Source organism: Stegodyphus dumicola, chromosome 1, assembly GCF_044657685.1.
Source record: "Stegodyphus dumicola isolate Sdum_Otavi_A_Nest chromosome 1, ASM4465768v1".
In the NCBI taxonomy this organism is placed as follows: domain Eukaryota; kingdom Metazoa; phylum Arthropoda; class Arachnida; order Araneae; family Eresidae; genus Stegodyphus; species Stegodyphus dumicola.
This window is the reverse complement of record NC_140768.1, coordinates 280,581,978-280,608,873: the sequence shown is the minus strand read 5'-3', so window position 1 is coordinate 280,608,873 and position 26,896 is coordinate 280,581,978. Positions and strand designations below refer to the sequence as shown.

Here is a 26,896-nt window from a genome sequence, read left to right as displayed (position 1 = left end):
AAGAAATTCACATCTTAAGGTGCTCGACTTCTACATAAATTTTGACAAAGCGCTGTATAATTACTTGTTAGAGCTACTTTAAACGTCCCCGATAACAATGCACGCAACAGTAAGGCAACTTTGCTGGCCACGAAAACGCCCAATATCTGTTTCCATTAATTGGCCTGAAGACGGTACATCCATTTCAAGAAGTTTCCGCGCTCCATGTGAGGGAAATTTTCCTGTTTACTTTCCAGATTTAATTGGGAAAAATTGGTCACGTAACTGTTAATAGTCGTAAGATGCTACTTGTCCCCTCAAGTCATCAGGTTTATTTCTTGATGGCTGGTTGTGGTCAGTTGAAGTTGAGGCGATTATTGGTCTAAATGAATGTATGCCATCCCTGTTGAAGTCGTACAGATCTTGTCCAATACAGCTTGCTTGCACGTGATGGAAATGTTGCTTCCGTTGTTATTTTATTACAGAGCAAATTTAGAATAAGACTCGCCACTGGCTATTGTTAAAAATTGGATAAAAGTTTAGATATTTCGGGAAATTTGGAATATTTCGGAGTTTAAAACTTTCTCGGCTTCTGATAAACAAATTCCATGACACTGTGCCATTTCCGAGGTAGATATTTATTTTCTCAGAATATACCCAATATATGTGTTATTTCATGCCTAACTAATATGTGTTTCGCCCACTTTATTCAACAAACGTCTCTTAATATTCTACGACTTTACAACTCTAAATTTCACACTTTTGATTCAAAAAAAGTTTTCCAATAATATATTTAAAAAACAATGATAAATGCAGATCATATCAAAAGATCTTTATTTTACATATCTATCCAGGTTAGTTTTCAAAAATGTTAGATTCGTGGTTTTGATATAAACATGCGAGTATGTTTCGACTGCATTTAAATTAGTATATATGCATTTACATGTATATTTCCAAATCAGAAAGAAGTATTAAAATTAAATCACTGCGTCATAAAAAGCAAATTAAAAAAAGTTTTACTTAGTAGCAAAATAGAATGAAAAATCTCTTAAAATTCAAATAAAAAAGTTTGAGAAGGATAGATGGAAAATAGATTTTAATATGCTTTCGGTCATCTTCCGGTCACGGTTAACAAGCAATTAAAAAAAAATCTACTGAAAGGCAACAAGTTCAAATTATTAGCAGGAAAAAAAATCGCTTTTAAAAGTTTTTTTTTAGCCCAAAGGGGCAGAGCCCAGAAGAGCTATTAGTCTCAAAACGGCATTTTACGTCCAATCACTAAAAGCTTCGAATCACTTTTTAAATGGTTGCCACCAAATATTATCGATCTTTATTACGTTGAAAGAAATTAAAAAATGAAGAATCTGATAAATGTATGCATGTTTCTCGCAATGCGGTAAAACGAAGGTATCTAGAGCCATCAAATTTTGAATAATGTTGTCCTTATCTATTTCATATTTCGTAAAACTTAACCGAATTTTTGATTAAAAACTCAACGATTTCGAAACGAGGAGTGGCAACACTGTACGGAATAAAACATTATCATATTCAGCGAGCGAGACAATCTAGAGGAATTCTAAGGATATGCTATTTTTAAATATTTTTAGCCCAAATAATTATAACGATTTGAGCGTTAGCCCAAATTCTCTCGTTAAACGTGTATGTTTGTGTAAAGGAAAAAAAGGGTAATATAAAATCTGAAAGCTTTCAGATTTCTTTTCTTTTCTTTCTTTCTCTCTCTCTTTTAAAGCTTTAACGAATTTTTGATTAACAAACTCAACGATTTCAAAGTGAGCAGTTGTAACACTATGCGGAATAAAACATTTTTATTTCCAATGCGTGAGACTGTCTATCGAAAATTCGAAACATAACTCAGTTTATAAAAATCTGGTTATTTTGTGCTTGACCTGAATTTGATGTGCCGTAAGTGCGAAAATCGTGATATTTAATAAATAAAGATAACAAACAAAAACTTTAATAATAAAAAGAAAAAAAAAGATTTTTGCTAAGAAAACTGAATACTGATAAGAAGAACTGATAAAAGAGAGACAAAAATATAAAAATTTATCCCAACAACACGGCATCGGGTATTCTAAATTTTCCTAAATTGAACAAAAATTTTGTGATTTTGCTGGTGATTTCTACACCATGTGAAAAAAATGATGCTTAATAATGAAGCTAAAAAGGCAAAGCAAATGGTTTAGCAGGAGTGAGTTCCACAGCAGACTAAGTGGACTGCGAGCTCAGGAAAAGCGTAAAAAAAACGTTAACAAAGCCTTTCGAGCGATCTTTTTTTCCCCATTATTTCATTCCAAGTTATTTCTGAATTTTATTTCCAAAAATGTATATTTTTCGCTTATCAGATACGATGAAAATTGATTCGTTGGAATAAAGGAAAAAGAGTGACTTTGGGCATCTAAGGCGGTGGTCTCCAACTTGGGGTATGTGTATTTCAGGGGATATGCAAAGTGATATACCAAAAAAGTAAGCTCATGATCACTTAATTATAACGATAATTTCATATAATGCATAATGTATTAGATATAACTGCTATATTCTATTCCATTCTATTCTATATTCTATTCCATTCTATTCTATATTCTATTCCATTCTATTCTATATTCTATTCCATTCTATTCTATATTCTATTCCATTCTATTCTATATTCTATTCTGTTCCACATTTTATTAGCCCAAAGGGCGTTAGCCCAGATGGGCTATTAATTTCAAAACGGCATTTTGCGTCGATTCACTTTTCAAACTGTTTCCATCAAATATTATCACCATGTTATTTAAATTATTATTATTTAATTATTATTTAAATAAACTAAATTATGAAGAATCTGCACGAATGCATGAATGTTTCACGCATTTGAAAAATCAACAGTATCTACAGTCATCCAATTTTCAGTAACGTAGTCTTCCAACCGAACATGATCACTTGGAAGCTCGAATTTTAAATTTCGAATTTGTCTTATCATCTATTTCATATTCTGTAAAACTTTAACCAATTTTTGATGAGCAATATCATCGATTTCAAAGCGAGCAATGGCAACGTAATAATAATAATAATAATAATAATACCTCCAGTGCGCGAGACTGTGTATCGAAAATTCTAAAGATATGCTGTTTTGCTAATTTAAAAGAAAGACAATTGCCCTATGGATGCTTTTTTAAAGCAAATTCTGCTACGTATTGTTACCAGCGATGAAAGTTGTGGTTCACAAATAGCTCATGTTTCATGAGATTGATTTTGAAACATATTTCATGGATTGAAATAAGTTGACATAAGTGCATTACAATCGGAGGGGATTACTTCGAAGGGAAGGTATTAAGTATTGAAAAATAAATTCAAATATGCAATTACTGATTGATGACTTCTTTTAATCACAGTTTCGTTAGACTTTTATCCATTATGTCTTCGTGTATGTACTCTTAGCTGATCCCTGGGATGTGCCCGGGTACAGATGAAAAATATCGCACTTACGTTACAGGGATATTTGAAGTTTGCCCTGTTCCGTGGATTCTACTGGGTTAGATTGAAAGAAATCTGCACTTGCATTTTATAGAAAAAAGTGTTTAAAACCACAGCTGAAATACTTACATGGTTAGAAGAATAAGTACTAAAGTTTACATGTCTGTGTTACCAAATATTCTAAATATGATCCTTTTGTAATACGAGAGCCATTAATGCAGTCAGGTTCTTCCCTGAGACACATACATGGCACATCCATGTCAATAGTCACAACAGCTGCTGTGATGTATTGTTTAAGATAGTCTACAACTGTAGGAAAGGGAAGGGGGAAAACTCGGTATTTGATGTATCTCAAAAAGCAATAATCACGCGTGTTAACTCAGGAATTTTTAGACCCAACTTGCCATATTCTGATCCATTGAGTGGGCAACTCAGCAGCATATTTCTGTCCCTCCTGGTTCGCTAAATGTCGCTGTATAACAATAATAAATTTTAATATTGCTTATCACACGGGAATCTTTAAAAATGAGAGCCTTCAAAAAGCTTTTTCTGCCTGATTAGTGATCGTATTGCTGGAAAGACGTCAAAAATGCTCACGTGAGGCTGACGTCACGAAAGGAAGAGGTCATAAATTTGAAAGTCTTTCCTCTATAAAACGGTAAATACTTCGTGATAAAAATAAATACTTCTCGTTTTGTAAGCATCTAATGCGTCTATTTCTCTTAGGCTAACCATGTATAATAAATAATGGAGCCTCTCAAAGTAAATGGCTGTGTCCCACTAATTATAGCCCTAAGTTTTAAGTAATTGTCGAACTCTTGGAAACGAGCACTATAATAGCTCGTATATCAACCATTAGTAGGAAATCTAGGAGAAAGTTTTGAGCATTTGAGCAATGAACGAAACAGCGTAGAAGATCTGATCTTAGGACGAACTCATCAGACCATGACATCGGAAGAATAAGAAGAGCTTAAGTTTTTAAGCGCAATTTGAAACGAAGTTAAAGAACAAATGCTGACGCTGAAGCAATTAAGAAAGCCAGAGAAAACTTCAAATGATTTTTTTTCTTTGGCAATGCAGATAACGGACCTTTGAGTTGGATATGTTATGAAAAGGTTTAGCATTTCTTCCAGAAATTTAAAAGAGGGGTTCGAAATTTACAGAAGCTTTAGAAAAACTTGTAGCGTTGCGCGCCTCCAACTTGCACGCAACCAAGAGGTGACTGTGAAAACTGGATAAAAGACAGAGTCTTGTTAAGGGTTTAAGTCCCTTTTTATTCAACGTAATAAATTACAAGTGCGTGCTCTTGACGCTCACAAACTGCGCCAACTCGGCGGTCAAATAAAAATAATAACCTGAAAAGAAACTAAAGACAAGACTCTAACTACGAGGCTCTCTAAAAGTAACTAACCTCACCGCGTTTTACAATACCGCTGCTAATTCAGCAAACTTGAAGATCACTTGAACGATTAACAATTCTTCCAGGCCAGCACACAGGCCGAAACGCGGGGTTCTTCAATTTCTGGATAACTACCTCCGTGCTCGTGAAGTAAGAACAGCACACCTCGAACTCGTTTCCTTTCTATTTAACTCAGAATACTTCCGCTGATAATTTGAATCCTTGCGCGTTCTACTAAAATTTACATACTCTGGCATTGGCAGTTCCAGGGGAAAGTAAGGCTTGACAGGAAAGATAGTTTAAACTTGAAATAAATGTTAGTTCAAATAAATATAAACCCTACAAACTTATGGAAAGGTTTTGGGAAAAAAGAGAAAATACAGTTCGATAGCATAATTTTTTAATTTTGTCAAAATGACCTATATATTGAATAATATTGTTATTGAATTAATTTTCATCATTAAGTCTGATGAATAGCCTTAAACAAACTTTCTACTCCATTTGTTTTGTTATCATTTAAACTGATATTATTCAAATTCTGCATGAATGGTTTATTGTGTACAGAATCCATCATCTTGTATGCCTTGGGGCGGCTGGTGGCATGGCTGTATGTTCTAAGTTATGAACAGTTCCAACATTAAATGAAATTTTAATCTATGAAAATTTCAGTTATCGTTAATAACAACACGAATAATAGCAGTAATATGAACTAATAATCAGACGAGGCAATCTTGAGTCAGGCAGTGGTCTTCCAAGTATAGTTAATTAATTAGCTTCATTATACAACTGAACAACTCTTGCTAGCAGCAAGTATTTGACAACTCTGTATAACTGAATAGTTCAGTGTTCAGTAGTTCAGTATGAAAATAGTTCAGTATGAAAATAGTTCAGTAGTTCAGTATGAAAATAGTTCAGTAGTTCAGTATGAAAATAGTTCAGTAGTTCAGTATGAAAATGGATCAGTAGTTCAGTATGATATATTTTGAGACTGAATTAGTTTCAGCTTTTTAGATTCTCTGATATATTATAAGTCTTCTGATTCGATCTGTTTAAAGAAGATATCGGAGCAGTTAAGGATTACTAATTGCTGATTTTTCCTCAACGGCTTGCCAGAATTTTCTGACACTGACGACTTGTGTGTAGAAGACATTACTTGTGCAGTATTAGAGTATATAGTCACATACCTGTTAATGGCTGTACTGTTTGGAATTGGCTTTTAAACTGGAAGTTGTGGGTTAAATACACATGAATAGTGTTACTTTCATTTGGACTTAGCAGTCATATCCGCAGGTTCGCTTCCACGGGAGAAGTGCAAAACTTAATGAGGGTTTATTGTGTTTTGCTAACCGGTTAGTTTGGTTCTGTCTTTCTGCGCTTTTCTTATTCTCTTGCTTCAGGTGTATGCAACCATAGAATGAAGTAATAAATTCTTAAGAAGAAGAGCGAGCACAAAAGTTTGGCTTTAACTTCAACGTAATATCTTTTTAAAAAGTTAGTCCCCCCCCCCGCCCAGTATTAAATTTTTATACTTTAATATTCTATATTAGAGTATGCGAATATAGGAAAACCTATCACAATACCTTGCATCAGATAATACATTCTGGAAGTTTAAGATATTTTTGTTCTCCACAGCCTTTTTTATTTCCTTGTACGAAGTAAAAAGGAAGTACTGTAATCGCGAAAAGTTTCAGGCAGCATATTTCAACGAAAATATCCATTTTGACCGCTATGGAAGGTAATTTACCGATGTTTTTGCTTAACATCTGTACGTAAGGACGGAATGAAAGACTCTTTTCCTCAAAAAAAAAAAAAAAAAAAAATTAAAACTGCTTTAAAGTGAATTCCGAAGAGAATTTTTCGTGGTGTCTGTACGTACGTATGTATGTATCTCGCATAACTCAAAAACGAGTGGACTGAGAACTTGAAATTTCGTACATAGGACTGCTACAACATATAGATGTGCACCTCGTATTTTGGTTGCAATCGGCTGCATCAAACGTATATAAATATATTCATATATATATCCACTCTGTTACCCGGCTCAGTGATCTCAGTTTCTTTACTCTTATATGTTTGTAAATTGTGCATTTTTTGCTTTAAAAATGATCGAATTGTGTTGTTCTTATCTTTCGGTTAAGGTTTTTATGCCTTTAGGAAAAAAAATCAAGCAATATTTGTAGAATTATCAACAATTTAAAAGCTTTTTAAGTGCGGTTAAGCCTAATCTTTAAATAACATGGAGGACACATTAGTTTACATTTGAAACAGCAGAATAGTAGCTAGAGAGACTAAACTTTGCAACAACAAAGATAACGCCTTCATTTATTATTGCGAATTAAATCATGCTTAATCCTTTCTGGAATTTTTTCGAGGAAATAAGTGTTTAACATTTACTTCGTAATTTTGAATATAGATATTTTGAGTTTTTATGTATTTTTGCCTCGTCGCGAAGTGAGAACTGAATTAATTGAATGAGAAATACTCAATCGTCTGTGAAAAACTGTTTCTTTTTTGTTTTGTTTTCTTAATTTCTTTTATACATCGTTCTAGATTTATTATAATAATGAATAGAACATGTGGCAACGATTAGATAATTCTCCAAATGATATAAATTTTGAGCATTCTGAGTTATAATATGAACAAAATATAACGCTGTTAAGTGAACCTATCGCCAGAGTGTCGCTATGGTAAACAAATAGAGTGAATTTTAATGAGTGCATTTATTCTATTGGATCTTATGCACTATCGACGAAGTAGATTTAATTCAATCCAATAAGTTTAAATGAAATGAAAAAAAAATTGCGTATAATTTAATATTTCGTACAAGGAAGTCATGTGATGTACACATCAGATTTTTTAGAACTAAAAAAAATCTTGGCTGTGACATAATAATAGTGGTCAACTAAATGCTAACACTTTATTTTGTCTATTTATATTTTATTTTGCTCTTTGTAATTTATTCGATAATGTTCTATGCGTCTACTATTTGATAATGCAGTTATATAATATTGAGGGCAGAGCTGAAATTGCGCCGGAGCTCACCGGAGGCCGGCTCCGGTACTTCTTAGTTTTTGAGACATATTTCTAATTCTAGCTGGAGCGCGCAGGAGCCCTAAATAAGAAGTTCTTTTATGTAACTGAACCATTATTTCAGTAGAAGTTTGATCTCGAAAATTATATTTTTATTATCTCTTTACATTTTATTTGATTTTAATTATGTAATTACTTTACTCTTTAATTATTTTAATAAATAGCATTAAATTAATAATTATCAATTAAATAATAATTAATACATATAAATTATTAATACAAATTAAATAATAATTCATTAATTTGATACTCATCAACTATTTAATTTTTAGATCATGAATGATTTTAATAATCATTTTATTTATTTATTTTCTTTTATTCCTTCATTTTAATAGTCATGTTATTTATTCATTTACTCTTATTCCTCTTTACCGCGATCTTCCATATGGCTCCGGCACTTTTAGAAATTAAGCCCTGATTGAGGGTAAAGGAATATTAAAATTTCCTTTTCCTTTACCCTTAAAAATTCTGACAGAAGAAATTATTCTTTCCATTTGATTATGTATATGTAGAATACTCTTTTTAATATTTGTATCGGTAATTTTGAATGTAAGGCCTTTAACCAAAAGAAGTTTTGTGTAATGACTGAGATTCTACCTTCTGCTAGTTCCTTATAAATGATTAAAATGTTTATAAAAGATACGATGTTATACTTAATTTAAGCAGAACATTTCATTATTTAAAGATAAATTTATACCATCTTTGCTGAGTTTCGCTTTTTATTTCCGTGGACTCACCTGATAGTGTGAAGAATGGTGGTCTTCCCAACCACGTGCCATAATTGCTGAGCGCAGAGGCTGCTGTTGTGACTGCGTAGTTGGGAAAAGATGAACCTGCTGGATGATGTGGGGCCACATCCCCCTGAGGATGGTGTTGAAGATGAGTGCCTGAATCAAGACCCAAGGCTGGTGCCAAATAACCCAGCGTCAAAGAAGCTGCATCGGATCTGGCAGGGTATAGGGGACCTGGATGGAAGGCAACTGGAGTAGGCCTTACACATACTGGAGGCCTTGGAAATGGGAAATGGTTATCGTCCTTGATGCGATTGGCCCTTGCAGCGGCCCTCAGCAAGATAGCTGAGGTGGGAAGGTTAGTAATGTTGCTGCGGACACTAGCGTGAGTAGTATTTCCTGTGCTGCCAGATAAGATATCATCGATGGAAAACTTGTTAGAGATGTGTTGAGGTTGAGGTGAATGGGTATTCATAGATTCGAGTTGCTTTTCTGTCGTTATATCGTCGTCTTGCAACTTGATGTCCATGGTGGAGAAGGCTTCCACCTATGAAAAAGAAATAATTATTGGTAGGAATAATTTCAATATTGCATTGAAACATTGAGAGAAAATCATTCATTGCCGGTCTTAAGTCATAATCTTCTATAAAATATGTGTGAGTTTCATGCTTCTGAAGATAACAGTTGAATTGGTAGATATAAAAGCAGCGGATAAGAAGAGTTAGAATGTAGCATCGGAATGTTTGTGTGAACCATAGTAAATTTAAGTTATTAGAAGTCTTTGAATGGAATTTTAACATCACTTAAGGAATTACAATATATGAGTAATCACTCTGTACAAAAAGTGGGAATTTAAAACAAACCTCTCTCTTTCAGAACAACATTCCGTATTTGACTTTCGCTTACCGAAGAAACGCTTGCCAAGTAGATTCGTTTCTCAAAAATACATTTTCCGAATATTAATCGCTTTCTGAACATATATGCTTTTCAGAAATTCCGAATGGATGTAATTACTGCAATAAATTGCGTGAAACAATCTAAAACATTAAAACAAGCATTTGTAAAATTGTAGGAGATAACCAAGCGTTAACTGTAATATGATTTCATAAATACTGGGTTTTACTGAGCGTTTCCCGTTTTAAAAATGCCGTTCAATTACTGTATACCATATTTCTTACATTAATAAGTATACAATGTAAAAATAATCCCATAAGATAAATAAAATAAGATAAGCTAATATGAGATAGATAAAACAGAAAAGTCGCAATTTAAAATCTTTATTTTGCAGCTTAGAGACTTGCTGAGATTCTTTATATTCTCTAGACGCAGCTGAGATTCTTTATTCCAGAGGCAACTGAGGTTCCTTATATTCTTCCCTAAGTAAAAGGTGACTGAGGAAAGGAACAAGACCCAATTTTCCAAATACAAGTGATGAAGAATTATTTGAAAATATAGATTTTTGCCATACTAATATAATTTCTATGGTAAATTCCTTTGTTTACTTTCCAAAATGGACTTTTGTTTAAAATACACAGTGAGGATATTATTGTCAGATTCTCCAAGAAAAATAAGATTGTTCAGTCTGTGCATCAATCGGAATGAAAAGTCGGATTTTCTGATATAATATTTCAATGAAATGCTATTTTAGTCTCCATTTTGGTAAATTTGACTAATAAATTTTATTTGCGCGATTGTGTGCTTCTGATTTTTTAATAATAAAATGTTTTCAACTATGTATTTCTTTTATAATTTTAATTTTAGATTTATCTATAAAGTTATTTTAAAAATCTTTATGCAGATTTTTAAGACTAAATTTTAAGCAAAAATATTGTTTACAAACCTATCTTCTAGGCATAACTAAGAAATAAAAGCCATTGTGATAATCTTATATTTTAAATATAATTAACAGATATGTAGCGAAATATAACCTTTCAATTGCGGCTTTTCATGTTATAAGCGGCAGCACGTCTAGCTAGCAACCAGAAAATCTATGGTTTGAATTCCAGCTACAGCATAAGTGATTCTTCTTGCTTTCTGCTCCGAACAAAATCTTTTTCTCTACTAACTTACAAATGAGAATTGATTACAAAATTTAAATGAGCAATAAAGTTTTACTACTTGGAGGCTCACAAGCGACTGGGTAAAATCGCTGAACACTTGTAGTTTCGACATGGGTTCGAAGCCAAGCGAACGGCTAGCTGCCCGGGCGTTTTCGTGGTTTTCTTCATGTGTAACGTGTGTACGAGCCAGTTTCATTTAGACAGTCCTCCACGAAGGCATCCCTTCCCTTAGGCAGATAGGCCTTATTGTGCTTTGTTAATAAACTAAACCAAACTAAACTAACTACTTAGAAACCTTTGCGAGAAAGTTTATCACTGACAAAAGCATCTGCTCATTTCATTTTGCCTAAACGAATTAAAAATTTTAAAACTCTTTAAAAATTTAAGGCTTAGAAAGTCCGCCACAAAGGCATCCTTTGCCTTAGGCAGATAGCCCTTAGTATGCTTTGTGACAATAAACTAAACCAAACTCACTAGTTAAAAAGTTTTGCGAGAAAATTCATCGTTGATAAAAGTATTTACTCATTTCAATTTGCCTAAATTTAAAATTTTAAAACTCTTCGAAAATTTAAGGCTTCTATGAAAGTAAACATTTTAAGTTTTCGTACGTTAAGTACGAGTTTTAAGTTTTCACAACGCTGAAACTGAGCCCAAATTGTGAAAATAATGCTTCTTCCATAACATATCATGCTATGAATTTAATTGCTCTAATTCATTTAAGGGATAATTTCGAACGTGCAAAATTTCTTAAAATAACCACCAAAATGAAACATTTATCATTTAAGCAACGTTTACAATATACATGAAACGGTTGGAGTGCTTTAATTGATGTAGCTTAAAATATTCTTTGATTAAATAAAACAATTATTTCTCCCTATGCACGCACGGAATTTCAATGAATGAGTTTAAACCTCTGGGAATTTACTTAACATTTGAAGTTTGAACTATTAAATCATTTTCGAAACTAATATTTTAAACATCGAGTTAATTTATTGTTTCGTAATTTTCAGTGAGATGGTTATAAATGCAGTTATCAGGCTGGATAATATTGTAAGAGGTAAATTCTTCGATTTTCCAGTTTATCGGTACAAAAATGAATATTTATCTGTTTGTCAAGTGAGTCTCAATAAACATTCATGTAATCTGTCAAAACAATTTTGCATGGCGATTACAGTCTTTTGCCTCATTCATAAAGTTGCGATGAACAGAGGGTAATGTTTGCGTAATAAAAGTTAATAATATTGCCGCAGATGACTCTTTCCTTAGGTAACATCAAGTACCTAAGGAATACATAAGTACCTAAGGAATACCTAAGGATATCAAGTACCTTAATATATTATCAAAGTAGAATGATTTTGTTCAAGAGTAGCCATCCATTTTTAGCCCAAAAGGCGTTAGCCTAGAAGCGCTATTAGTTTCGTTTTGGCATTTTGCATTGAAAACTTTAAATGTCAGTTCACTTTTCAAACTGTTGCCAGCAAATATTACGGCCCTGTATTATATTTAAAAAAATTAAATAATGAAGAATTTGCATACATGTTTGTATATTTCTTGCACTGTGATAAAACGACGGTACGTAGAGCCTTCAAAATTTTGAATAACCTAATCGTCCGGCGAATATGGGCATCTGGAAGTCCTAATTTGGAATTTGTTTTATTATCTAGTTCATATCTGTCACACATTAAAGAATTTTTGATTAAGAAACTCAACGATTTCAAAGCGAAGAATGGCAACACTATATGAAAAAAAAAAAAAAAAAAACATTTTTATCTCCAGCGCGCGAGGCTGTGTATCGGAAATTCTAAAGATATACTCTTTTAAATATTTTGCGATACTGCTGTTGAACTAAATTTTGTGGTTTAAATGCGAAGAACATGATATTTAATAAATAAAAGTAACACACAAAACGTTAAATAAACGCCCCTTTGCGCGTAATATAAAGTCTATATATAATATTTGGTGGCAATAATTTAAAGAAAGAACCTGGCATAAAGACAAACGGATTTCATTCTGTGTTAAAACGAGAGAAATTCAGCTGGCAAATTTCTTAAATACGCAAAAAATGATCTGTCATTGCTAGTCTTAAACTTGGAAAAAGTTATGTAGAAAAAATAATGAGAGAAAAAGTAATTTTTCACTTATTAAACTGTTTGTAAATATGTTATTTATACCTTAAAATGCAATGCAGAATACAGCTGCGAAAATTAAAGGGTTAAACCCTTTAATTTTAACCTTTAACCATTATTATAATTAACCATTATTAAACCATTATTAAATAATGGTAACCTTTAACCATTATTAAATAATGGTTCAGTTAAACCCTTTAGATCAATTAAGTAGTGTAATTTTTCCTTTGGTTATTTTCGTAGATTCTCACTCAACTCTCATTTTGACACACTCAAAGAACTCACTTTCCAATGCTGTTGGCCCATTCCCAGCAAACCTGATGATAAGAAAGGCAAATGAAGCAGAGAAGTAACACAACAAAATTTTTTAAATGAATTTTGATAAATGGTTAGTTTCTTATATTGATTATTTTGAGTAATTATCAGTTCTCGTATCGATTGTATTGATGATTGATTAGCTTCTTGTATTGAGGGAATTGGCAATTGATAATTAAAGTTGATTGTATTGGTAAATGATTAATTTTTCGTTTAGTTTTTATTTTTGTTTTAACATTATTTTTGTACGGCGTTTTCAGAATGTATGTCAACTTCTTCTTTCGCGTTCCACTGGAATTTTTATTTGCCGTTTCATTACTTTCGTATTTTCAATAAAAATATTACTTTAATATCGATTGTTAGCCCAAAACAGCTTCAGCCCAGAAAGCCTATTAGTCTCAAAATGGAATTTTGCGTTGAATCACTAAAAATCTGAATCACTTTTCAAATCGTTGCACCAAATACTATCACCATGTATTATATTTCAAGAAATTAAATAATGAAGAATTTGCACAAATGTATGCATGTTTTTCGCATTGTGAAAAGAGAATGGTACCTAGAGTCATCAAATTTTGAATAACGTAGTCCTCCACCCGAATATGGACACCTGGAAGTCCGAATTTTGAATTTGTTTTATTGTATATTTCATATTTTGTAAAACTTTAAGGAATTTTTGATTAAAAAACTCAACGATTTCATAGCAAGGAATGGCAACACTGCACGGAATTTTTTTTTATCTATAGTGCGCGAGACTGTCTATGGGAAATTCTAAAGATAGGCTGTTTTTAAATATTTTTAACCCAAAGAAACATTAGCCCAAATGCTCTCGAAACGTGTATGTGTATGCAAATGAAAAAAATCCCCCTTTGGGCGTAAGCTAAAATCTGAAAGCTTTCTGATTTTTTCATTATTTTTTATTTTGATATTTTTTCATACCCTTTTTTGATGAATTGTTTTGGTAAATCAAGTTCAGTCATTTTTATTGTTAGCTTGTTTTAAAAATAACTGAAATCTAGCCAAATTTCACTCATGTTCAGTAAGATCTCAAAAGTAATTTCATGAAAATTTTTTTAATTCGAGTTGCATTTTCACACATGAAATTTATTTTAAACAAGAACAGGAGCAGCTTCACTACCGAAAATTCTGATGCTTGTATTCGTCTTAAGACGACTATCTGTAAGCAAGAATTGACTAAATTAACGTCTCATGTTCAGCATCAGGAGACCCATTGATATCGAAGAGAAAAATAAAGTTCATTCAGTTATGTTTGTATTTATAATAATTAGACTTTGTATTCACCAAGAACCTGAAATGAAAATACGCCTGACCCGAAACTTGTTTTTAATATACACATTTTGGTTGATTTTGATTCGCAGGTATAAAAGGTTGCCGACGCCTGACTTAAGTACTAACCATTGGCTCTGCTAATTGCATGACTAATTTAAGGTTTACTCACATGAGAAACTGGTAGAAATATCAGTTATTCCCGACAGCAACAGAGAAATTTTACTACGACCGATTACAATTGCAAATCCTCATGGCAAAATAAAATCATTGGACACAATCATGCTTCGAAAACAGGCAGACCAGAAAAAGGGAAAGAATCTTAAAATAAACCGCCTTTGGTAAGTATTTGCTACTGTGACTAAACTTTTAATGTACAGAAGTTGTCCAAAATAATGTACCCGGAAGGTTGTATGAAACTGAAAATTTCAGTTGTAGTTGGTAACATTTTAGTTTATAATGGAGGAACATTAACGATCTCAGAGAGTTGCTAAGACATCTGATTGCTGGTGCATCTATAATACTACTTGTAAAATTCTGCGAGATATAGAGAGGTAAATCGTAACAGGAACAATATTATGGACAAAATACTGTCTGTGAAACATAACTGTAGGAGGAAAACGAAACTAATCGGCAGAGCCAAAGGACATTAACGAAGATTGTAACTTCAAAATAAAAATTACTACAAAAATTGTGACTGCTGAGTTCAATATGTATCTGCAGAACTATGTTTCCACGCAAACAGCACGGGAGATACCGCATAAGCAGAATATTCCGAGTTGTTATTAATCTCTCATGTCACAAGTAAATGCAGACTATAATGTTCCTAAAAACATAAAACGTAGAAGGTTAAGCAATGAAAAATGTCAAAGATATCCAGAAGAGTCAATCTTTATGTTATTTTCTGTCCTAGGATGAATTTGTATGCGAAGAACTCCAGCAGAATCGAACGATATAGATTCTCTGCTTCTTGCAAATTAAATGTAATAATGATTCAGGTTTGCTTTGGGAAGTTATGTCATAGTTTACAGCAAATCCAGTTATCATCTTACGAGAAAGATAAACTATCCATGACTACATAACTATTTGAAGCAGTCTAGTCTGTGGCTCTTTCCTTTGGATCAATGTTTGTTTTAAGATGATAATGCATGGGTTACAGCCGAAAATATCGCGGCAAAAACATCGAGAACGAAGACGTCGCGGAGAAAACAACGCAAGGCGAAAACGTCGTGGTACAAAACATCGTGGGAGTAAACATCGCAAAGAGAAAAAAAAAAAAAAAAAAAAAAAAAAAAAAACATTGTGGTACAAAATATCGCGGTCGAAAATAAAGCGGGTCAAATACTTCGCAGTTTAACAACATCGTCGTCGAAAATATCTTGGTAAAAAATAAAGTACCTATAAATCATCGCATGACGATAACATCACACACATGCGTTTTCGAAATCCCATACTGGCATATTATGTAACTAACTTTCGTCATAAATCAACATAAAAGGATTCTACGCAATGCATGAAAATGTTAACGACAATTTAAGAATAAACGGAAACAAAACAATATATAATTTTTACTAAAAGAATATCAAATTAACAAAACATGAAAGAAAATAATTTGATAAGTAATTACAGAGTTTTTATAGAGGTTATCTCATGCAGTTACAGATCTTCCTCTTTCTAAACTTTTTTAGAATATATTTTTCATGAAAAATTATCAGTAAAACTCTATAAAAAAAGATTAATTTATTTTTGACTTCTATTAGTTAACTATATAAGCTTAAAACTTCTATTAAATGCTATAAGTTACTTAATTTTCTACTCATTTTCAGTTTTAAATGCTCAGCTTTCCTTCTCACTTTTTCAACAAAAATGTATTAGTTAATTCAAAATTCTGAATTATAAACATAAATTTATCCCTCTTTCCTTCTTGCGCTCACGATTCATTATGCGAATATACATTTACAACTTTTAAAGACTGAAAAACGTATGTGTACGATGTTATCGTCACGCGATGATTTATTTAAGCTTTGTTTTCTACCACGATATTTTCGACGACGATAGATAATTTCGACGAAAAATATTTTCGACCACGAAAGATATTTTCGACGACGGTGTTTTTAAATTGAAGTTTTTGAAACGCTTTATTTTCGACCATGATATTTTGTACCACTATGTTTTAGAACTGTGATGTTTTCTCTTTGCGATATTTTCTTCCACGATGTTTTGTACCACGAAGTTTTCCCTTGCGTTGTTTTTGCCGCGATGTTTTCGGCGGATACCTAATGCATGCGCTCTTTCATCGACATCAAATTACCACTCGTGCTTTGAACAGCATGAAGCTGAAGTTATACATCTTCACAGGCCTGCACAGTTACCAGATTTAAATATTCACAGAATGATCTCTGCTGAAAAATAAAATGAGATTCTGTTTTCTTTCCACATCGCTTAAAAGAATTGGAATAATTTCTGATAGCTGAATGGTTTAAAATACCTATTACAGTGAAAAGTCGTTAATTCGGACACCCATAATCCGGAATAATCTATAATCCGGACCTCAAAGCTAAAAACTTTCTGCGCATGCCCCGCGTTGACGCATGAGCATAGGCGTTTAAGCGTGCGCGTAAGACCTTTACGACTGCGCATTTGCGTGTGCACAAGCGCAGAATACGTTTTCGCTGCGCGTTTAATGCATAACGGACGGTATAAGCTAAAATTATCTAATTGTCTATTTCAGTTAATGTTGATGATTGCGTTGTTCCTTAATCTTCGAATTGGATCCGGCTTATTATTTTTTGCAGACTGTAAGAGCAATTTTATAAAAGTAAGCTTGAACTTTCGATTATGTCAAATAGAATTTCCGATGCTGGAGCTCCCAAAGGATCTACGAAAACGAAAGTATGTTTCGATGTCCATCAAACAAAAGTGGAATTGCTCCAAAAAATGGATAAAGGCATATCCTTTGTTTATCTAACCGTTCCAAAATCTGTTTATCAATTTCACGCTGCTCTGCGCGGGGGGGGGGGAGGGGGAACGTGGCGGCGCGCAATGAACTGGAAGTTGATCTGTCAACACTATCGTTATCTTCAGGGCAGATGTTTTTATTTTATTCAGCTTATAATTCCTTATTAAATGTAGTATTCCATCTCGATGTACTTCGTCTTTGATATGATTTAAATCAAATTCCTCGTCAATATAAATATCACGAATACAAATCAAAGAGTTTTCTGGTTGCAATTTTCTAATTTCGGCTATGCATAATGTATACTTTACGCATGCGCGCGTTGAAAGAAATGTTTAATAAAGTAAACAAATAAATATTAAGCTTTTTTTTTTGTAAATTTTGATACCCTTTAGATCATAATTGCTCATTATTTTATAAATTACGGTTTCATATTTTTAATTTTATAATTTCTGCATGCCATCTTACCAGATTTAAACTGATGATCTATAATCCGGATAAATCGATATCCGGAATCACCGAAGTCCCGACGAGTCCGGATTAAAGACTTTTGACTGTACTACCATTCAGGAACTTGCTTGCCTCCATTATAAAAATATTTCAAGCAGTTCTATATGCCAAAGACGCTCCAACACCGTATTAGGTACACAAGGTTTCATATTTTTAGGTGTTTCCATTATGTAGAACAGTGTTTGCTCGTGCCCAGTAAATTCTCAGAGAATTTCCGTTATGCAAAGGTCAGTTTTTAATCAAATTTTCTATCTGAATCAATATGTTGTTGAAGAACAAATTAAGAGATTTAAAAGCAATTAATATATTTTTATTAATATTCATCTTTACATTACTTTTTACTTCCTTGTGCGAAGTAAAAGAAGTGTCGTAATCACAAAAAATTCCGGGTACCATATTTCAACGAAAATATCCATTTTGACCACTATCGAATGTAATTTAACGATGCTTTTGCCTGACATCTGTACGTAAGGACAGAATAAAGGACTCTTTTTCCTGACTGATTTGAAACTGATTTAAAATGGATTCAGAAGAGATTTTTAATGGCGTCTGTATGTACGTATGTATGTATGTACCTCGCATAACTCAAAAACTAATTAGCCATATATATATCTACTATGTTACTCGGTTTCGTGAACTCAGGTTTTATTTTTGTTCTTATATGTTGGTAAATTGCGCGTTTTTTGCTTTACAAATGATTGAATTGTGTTGTTCTTAGCTTCCGGTTATGATTTTTATGCCTTTTGCTAATCTGCATGCCATAGTTGTAGAATTATCAACAATTTAAAAGTTGTTTAAGGGTGGCCAAGCCTAATTTTGCTTACCGTAGCAGCCATATTTGTTTACATTTGAAACGTAGCAAAATAATGGATTTATTGCCAATATAGAGAAACTAAGCTTCGCAACAACAAAGTAACGTCTTCTTTTAATATTGTGAATTAAATCATGCTTAATCCATTCTGGAATTATCATTTAAGTTTTTAAATTATCCCATGTATTGACTCAGTATAGCGTCCACAACAAATTAAGGCAGTTTCTACGCCTTCAGTGTGTCAGATAAAAAATGCTTTCGCGCGAGACCAAAAGTAAACATTCAATTTTGTGCACCGAATCATCTGCCTTCTAGCCCGCTGGCCGAATTGTTTGTTTTTGTTTAGAAACTGTAATTTTCATTGTAAATGTTGTTTTTTTTAATTGTTTTAACTGTATTCGATGTTTTATTTTTTTATCTCTGAATTTTTAATAAGGTATTTTGAGTTTTTATGCATTTTTGCCTTGTCGAGAAGTGAGAACTGAATTAAATGAATGAGAAATATATGTCTAATGAAATTCGAGGAAATAAGTTTAAAAAAAATGAGGAGAAAAATGCATACAATTTAATATTCCGTTCAAGAAAGTCTTGTGGTGTGCACAACAGCGTTTTTACTTGTACGAAGTAAAAAGGAAGTATTGTAATCGCGAAAAGTTTCAGGCAGCTTTTTTCAACGAAAATATCCATTTAACGATCGAATGCAATTTAACGATGTTTTTGCGTGATATCTGTACGTAAGGACAGAATAAAAGACTCATTTCCTCCAAAAAAAAATTATAAAACTGCTTTAAAATTAATTCTGAAGAGAATGTTGGTGGCGTCTGTACAAACGTATGTACGTACGTGCGTGCATACGTACGTACGTATCTCGCATAACTCAAAAACGAGTAGCCTCAAAACGTTGAAATTTTGTATGTAGGACTGCTATAACATGTAGATGTGCACCTCGTATTTTGGTTGCAATCACCACACCAAACGTATATAAATATATTTATATATATATCCACTCTGTTACCCGGCTCAGTGATCTCAGTTTCTTTACTCGTATATGTTTGTAAATTGTACATTTTTTGCTTTAAAAATGATTGAATTATGTTGTTTTTATCTTCCGGTTACGGTTTTTATGCCTTTAGTAAATCTGTATGCGATATTTTTAGAATTATCAACATTTTTAAAGTTGTTTAAGTGCCGCTAATCCTTTTTTTGATGGCTGCCATTGATTGTTTACATTTGAAACAGCAGACTAGTGGATTTGTTGCCAGAGAAACTTAGCTTCGCAACAACAAAGATAACGCCTTCATTTATTATTGCGAATTAAATCATGCTTAATCCTTTCTGGAATTTTTTCGAGGTAATAAGTGTTTAATAGTTACTTCGTAATTTTTAATATAGATATTTTGAGTTTTTATGTATTTTTGCCTTCTCGCGAAGTGAGAACTGAATTAATTGAATGAGAAATACTCAATCGTCTGTGAAAAACTGTTTCTTTTTTGTTTTGTTTGTTTAATTTCTTTTATACATCATTCTAGCTTTATTATAGTATTTGAATAGAACATGTGGCAACGATTAGACAATTCCATTCTTTAAATGATATAAATTTTGTGCATTATGAGTTATAATATGAACGAAATATAATACTGTTAAGTGAATCTAGCGCCAGAGTATCGGTATGGTAAACAAAGTGAATTTTAAAGATTGCATTTATTCTATTGTGGTTTATGCACTGTCGGCGAATTAGATTTAATTCAATCCAATAAGTTTAAATGAAATGCAAGAAAAAATGCGTATAATTTAATATTCCGTACAAGGAAGTCATGTGGTGTACACATCAGATTTTTTAATGTTTTGTGTGTTACGTTTATTTAATAAATATCAATTAAACCGCAATTAAACCATAAAACTCAATTCAACAGCAAAATCACAGAATAATTTAAAGGACACGTCTTTGTAATTTCCGATACACAGTCTCGCGCGCTGGAGATAAAAAATGCTCTTTTTTTCCAGTAGAATGTTGCCATTGCCATTACGAAATCGTTGAGTTTGTTAATAAAAAATCCATCAAATTTTTTTCATAATAAGTCTAATGGGGTACAAATTAATATAGATTAAATCGTAATACAACTGATAATTTTTATGGACATTTGCAGCTTCGTAGTAGTTAATAAACGAAGTTCCTGACGCCACATGTTGCGTAATTGTACATAGTCGTTATTTTAAATTGTATAATGCCTTACATTTTATTATATTTTTAAATATTTAAATCCATTTTTTTTTTCTTTAAAGTTTTCAATAGCGAACTCTTTTTTTAAGAATTAGATTCCGAGCCTTTTCTATCACAGGTCTCTCCTCCCTTCCATATAAAATTCATTCTCTTCAGCTTTGAAATAACACTGATGAAAATGTTCATAGACAATGAACACTTTGCAAAATGCGCAGCATATGTTGCTATTTTCATGATGCTAAACATAAATTAAGCGAAAAATTACTAACCTTCTGTTTTGATGTTAGAAAACCATTATCTAACATCAAGAATTACCAATAATAAGTTGTCAAAACGTCAGTTTTATAAATTAAAAGCACTTACGATACACTAACAACCCTCTTGAAAAGGTAGAAAGTTTTAAATAATCAACGCTACGTGAGCCAGAAGCTAAACGTCAGACACTACGTGTGTTAAAATTAAATTAAGTGAAACATTAACGAAATACGGAAGATAAAATAGTGATTTGAATATTTCAGTCGTTTCAAGATATTGGTGAATCCCTCCACGTTAATTTAAGTTACTTAGAATCCACTAGTAACGAATTAAGATAGCAGTTTAATTGCTAAATTTTTGCATTTTAAGAATAAGACAAAACATCGATCCAATTTTTCGTCTCTACAGAGCTTGATAAAATTTTAATTAATCGCTTATTTTTCAAGAATGATTCCCGTTGCATCTCTACACCTAGCAGCTACGGGGCCATAATATAAATAATTAGCAGAGTTTCACAGGCAACTAGTATGTAATAATTACCAGTCTATTCGGCGTCTTATAGGTCGATTTTCCTTTTCTATAAAATTTTGCGAATTTAAATGTCGGGTTTTGGAATAGTGAGTAAATGCATGTTTGGAAGGTGGTCGGCGACCACAACCGCTATTTATTCGAATGCCGGTATTTAGCACCTTAGGAAAAAATCTGCTGCAAATATCAACGCACTGGCCAAAAACACCTATAAGTACAACTTACATGCAATCAAGCATATACAGAGTTGCACCAACTTAACGATGGCCCACCTCTTAGGAGCCTCCACAATAAAAAGGCCACTGTTTCAGGCCTTAGTAGTGACCAACGCCTATAAACAGCCAGAGCCCACCAGTGATTTTATATATGCACTGGTTATCATTAATTAAGGAAAAGTCACAAAAGTGACGATTACCCAAAAAAGCTGCAGAAACTGACCCACAGTATACAAAATATAGTAAGATGTAACATTACATGGAAAGAAATAAACAGACAATTATGGTGTTATACAAATTAGCATATGTAAAAAATGAACGAATTGGATGTGTCAGAGGATAGCAAAATTACCTTCAATAGGTAGTATGATTTTCCCTACAAATAATATACAGCGATGTGAGATGCTGTCAATTATGCAGTCTATCGGTTCCGTAGGACGTGAGAGCCATTGCTCTTGCAAAGCAATTGCAAGCGTGGCAAGAGTCTGAAGAGGAGGATTGACAATAGCTATACATCTTCATAAAGCATCCGAAACATGCTCGATAGGAGGAAATTATCACCTATTGCTCCGACATAAGAGCGCACATAAGCATCAATGATGTCATCTCTATAGGCCTCAGCATTTATGGTTCCACGTGAAAAGCCATGGAGGTCTGTGCATCCACCCCAATCACAGACACTGCCTCCTCCGTATGCAACTCTTTCATGGATGTTTAATGGATGATAATGATTTTCATGTTATCTAAATCAAATAATGCCTACCGCAACTTTGGATGCAAAACTTGGACTCATCCGTAAAGAGAATATCCCTCCATTGATCAGCTGTCCAGTGGACATGTTGACGTGCTCAACGCAAATATTCACTTCTATGACGTGGTGTGAGCGGCATGCAAATGGCTGGTCGTCTCGCGTACAGGCCTCCTTCGTGAAGCCTTCTAAGCACGTTTGACGTTGACACTAAGCTTCCGGTAGCTGCATCGAAGAAGGATCCGAGTTGAATCGGAGATAAAGTTGTAACAACAAATATCGGTCATCAGCTATATCATCAAACAATATCGGTATCATATGCTCGTCGCAGCAGTTGGCCGTCCTTGCTGAACCTCCTGGATGACGAATCTGTGGTTAGAAATTATTGCCAAAGCCTATGAACCACAGAAGTACTCGCATTTAACCATATGACCACTTCTGTCTGACTCTGTCCTGCTCCTAGTCTCCTAATAGCTCTCCATCGCAGTTTTTCGAGAAAAGGATGCCTGGAGTTCATTATTACAAATTGGACATCCTAGATTTCTTATCTCAGTGTCACAACGAAATTTGCAGACTTGTTTTTGAAATATGCAATTTTATACTCTTCGCAGATGACATATTTCGATTGCTGTGCCACTAACTTCCATAATGAAGGGTTCAAGTTTGAATCCCGGAGAAAGCATGGATGTTGGTAAATGTATAGTGTCTGTGCGGCATGGGGCACTCTAAGTATGCGGCGAGCCGAAGGTCCTCTCCAGAGGTAAATGGTAGGGGAAGACAGGTGGAAGAAACTCGGACTCGCTTCCCTAGGGTGCTTTCATTCAAACTTAGGGGCGGAACTGAGCAAATTCGTACTGTTACCTGTATGGTTCCCAAGGCTTTTGCCAACGAGAGGTGCAAACCTGCCTCCTTGCCACAACGAATTTCGTGGGCTTGCCCTGATATCAAACAAGCGAGATTAGTCACAACATAATTTTGTTCATCGAATAAAAAAACTGAAATACAAGGCGTGTGGCCAAAAATCAGATTTAACATTAAGTAAGTCCAAAGATTACCAACCTTAAAAATAATAAATATATAATACATAAACAAAACACCACAAATCAGAAAAGATTCAAATATTCACAATAGTATATATAATGAACAATAAAAAATGTATTCAAATTAAAAAAAAAAAAAAAAAAGAGAGAGAGAGGTTTCTAAGCGTTTGAATATATAGTAAGAACACCCGAACTTTGCACGATACGCTTGATTTAATGTACTTTAAAGTTGTTTGAATACCATTCATCTAATGTATCAGCATAATCTTCAATTTGTAAATATACTTAATTATTACTAATTTCTAAATTCATGTCATTACCTTTAATTAACAGGTGCCCACAGTAATAATTTATTCGTAAATGAACATAATTGCTATATACACAGATAATTACATTATCAAAATCTGACGTCACCATAAAAAACTCACATTAATTCGTTTGTTTAACTTGTAGATTTAAATTAAAAAATTATGTGTTACTTTTAACAAAACCTATTAAATAAATCGTTTTATTTAAAAAAAGTATTCCGATTTCAAGATTAATACAAATGGGGGTAAATAAAATGTTTTTTAATTAATTATATAAAAAATGAGCTTCTTAAACAGATTTTTGATATTTTTAGAATGAGTAACGAAGAAAGAGATAATGACGTTAAAGTAGTAATGAAAAGTTCGATTTCGGTGTCTTTCGGGGCGGGACGGAGGGAGGGAATACTATTCGATCTTCTTCGCACTTGATATGAACGTATAATATCGGTGCTATAGATAAGATGCATTTTTGATCATTTAACATTCTGAATAAAGCGAACTGGGTATTTCTGTCAGACAGCATTTGTTAAAAGTGAAAGGCTACATTTCTCGTTAAATTTAATTTCTTTAACAGGAAATAGACTGAATCCTCCATAAGACAGCCACTCACGATTCCATTCGTACAGCTTCAGATTGCTTTAACTTATTCAATTATACTTCTTTGTGAATTATATCATCCTCATATTAAAAAAAAAAATATGAGAATTCGAAAAACAGAATGATATCTCTGCAATGCTATCAGCTTACGTTACAGATCATTTTGGTCTTCTAAGAAGGAGGTTGTTTCAAAAATTTGAAGTATAGTACCAATGTTTGTTTATATTTTCAGTGAAACTGATCACTTTCAAAGATAGTCAGTCTCCTTAGACAAGTCGTTACCACGAGAGAGTTCAGCCCATTTGATAAATTGATTTTTTTCAACTGATACTGAAATTTCTTTCTTTAAATACCACTTTCTATCTCGAAATAAGGTAGTATCTCCGAACCATTGAGATTATACATCATATAAATATCTCCTGCTCTAAGCCAGTATACAGACGAAAGTATTAAAGTATCAAAGTACATGATATAACTCTTAGAATTTTTAAATGTAAAGAAATTTTCTTTTTTGTAGTTTTCTGGTTCATTTAGGGATCTCGATCAGTAAATGCACTCTTGCTTTCATAAATATTTAAATGAATGCTTAAAGGATTATTTAAAATTGAAATTTACTTTAGAAATGTAATATATAAAGCTTGTAAAAAATTCTGAAAGGTTTCAGCTTTTAAATTACATAAAAAGGGGCGTTTTTTAACATTTTGTGTATTACCTTTATTTATTAAATATCATGTTCTTCGCACTTAGCCATAAAATTCAGTTCAACAGCAACATCGCAAAATAATTTTAAATTGAGCATATCGTTAGAATTTCCGATACGCAGTCTTACGCGCTGGAGATAAAAATGTTTTTTCTGTACAACGTTGCCATTGCTCGCTTTGAAATCGTTGAGTTTGTTAATCAAAAATTCGTTAAAGTTTTACAAAATATGAAATCGATAATAAAACAAATTCCAAATTTAAAATTTGGGCTTCATACATTTATACAGATTCTTCATTATTTAATTTCTTCAAATATAACAGGGCGATAATATCTGGTGGCAACAGTTTGAAAAGTGACACAGCTTTTTAAATATTTCAGCGCAAAATGCCAAAACGAAAACAATAGTCCCTCAGGTTCAAAGTCCCTTTGGTCTAAAAAAAAAAAAAAAAAACAACAGCATTCAGGCAAGTGCCAGGTGACCCAAAAGTCCTTTAACACTTGAAAATTCAATAATTCACTGAATAATATAGGTAGGAAGTTAGAAATTGACACACATGTTTGAAATGTCATGGGGGTTTTATTGAAAACAAAACAAAATGTTGCTTAAAACGGCCAACACATAGATGCTTCATATGATAACAAAAGCATTAATTAGCATAACAATTGATTTTTAACAAAGCCTAGATAAAGTTTTTTTTATAACAATTGTTCAGCATGTCGGCCGTCATTCATCAACAATACCTGCAGTGCAGAGACGATGTTGTGAACAGCACTGTACAGCATATCTGTAGGTATGGTGAGAAATTGCCGTCGGATGTTGTCTTTTAGCATCCCTAATGAGGTGGGATGATCGCGGTAGACTTGCGATTTCAGGTAACCCCTCAACCAATAAACACGCGAACTAAGATCTGGGGACCTGAGAGGCCAAGCAAGATGGAAGTGGTGGCTCAGGACGCTATCCTCACCAAGCGATGTGTGCAAGAGATCTTTCTTTCACACGTGTATCAATATGGGGCCATCCTGCATAAAAGTCATAACTTCCAACAGGTAAGGCGGTGCATACCAAGAGCCGCAACTTCAGAATAATATAAATCAAATATATAACTTCCAACAAGTATTTATCAGCTAGACCAGGGATAATGCGATTCTGTAACATACCAGCGTACCTCGCACCCGTCACACTGACAGTTTGAACAACAGAACCACGCATTTCTTCGAAAAAAAAAAAAAAAAAAAAGGTTCGATCACGATTGACGTGATAAATCCACATCACACCATGACCAACACCCGGAGGCGAGGATAGAAAAGTGACAAACGTCATGAAGAGACTGATTCCCCCTCTCATACACGATTTCATACACGATTCTCGTGTGGGTGGCATCACTGACATTTTGCTGTCCAGCGCCATATGTTACCTTTTTTTGGGGGGGAGGGAGCTTTCAATAAAACCCCATGTCATTTCAAGCATGTCTGTCAATTTTTACCCTCTGTACATTATTCCGTGAATGATTGAATTTTCAAATGTTACCAGACTTTTGCCTCACCCG

General features: G+C 33.3%; 1 protein-coding gene across 1 annotated transcript in view; it reads right to left on the bottom strand.

Moving 5' to 3' along the window:
- LOC118194273 (uncharacterized) overlaps window positions 1-26,896 on the bottom strand; it is a 72,195-nt gene that overhangs the window by 27,661 nt on the left and 17,638 nt on the right. Inside the window, exon 2 of the mRNA XM_085811970.1 lies at window positions 8,680-9,220. Within this exon, the coding sequence (XP_085668096.1) occupies window positions 8,680-9,202 (523 nt within the window). The 5' untranslated portion in view covers window positions 9,203-9,220. The remainder of the gene's footprint in view (window positions 1-8,679; window positions 9,221-26,896) is intronic.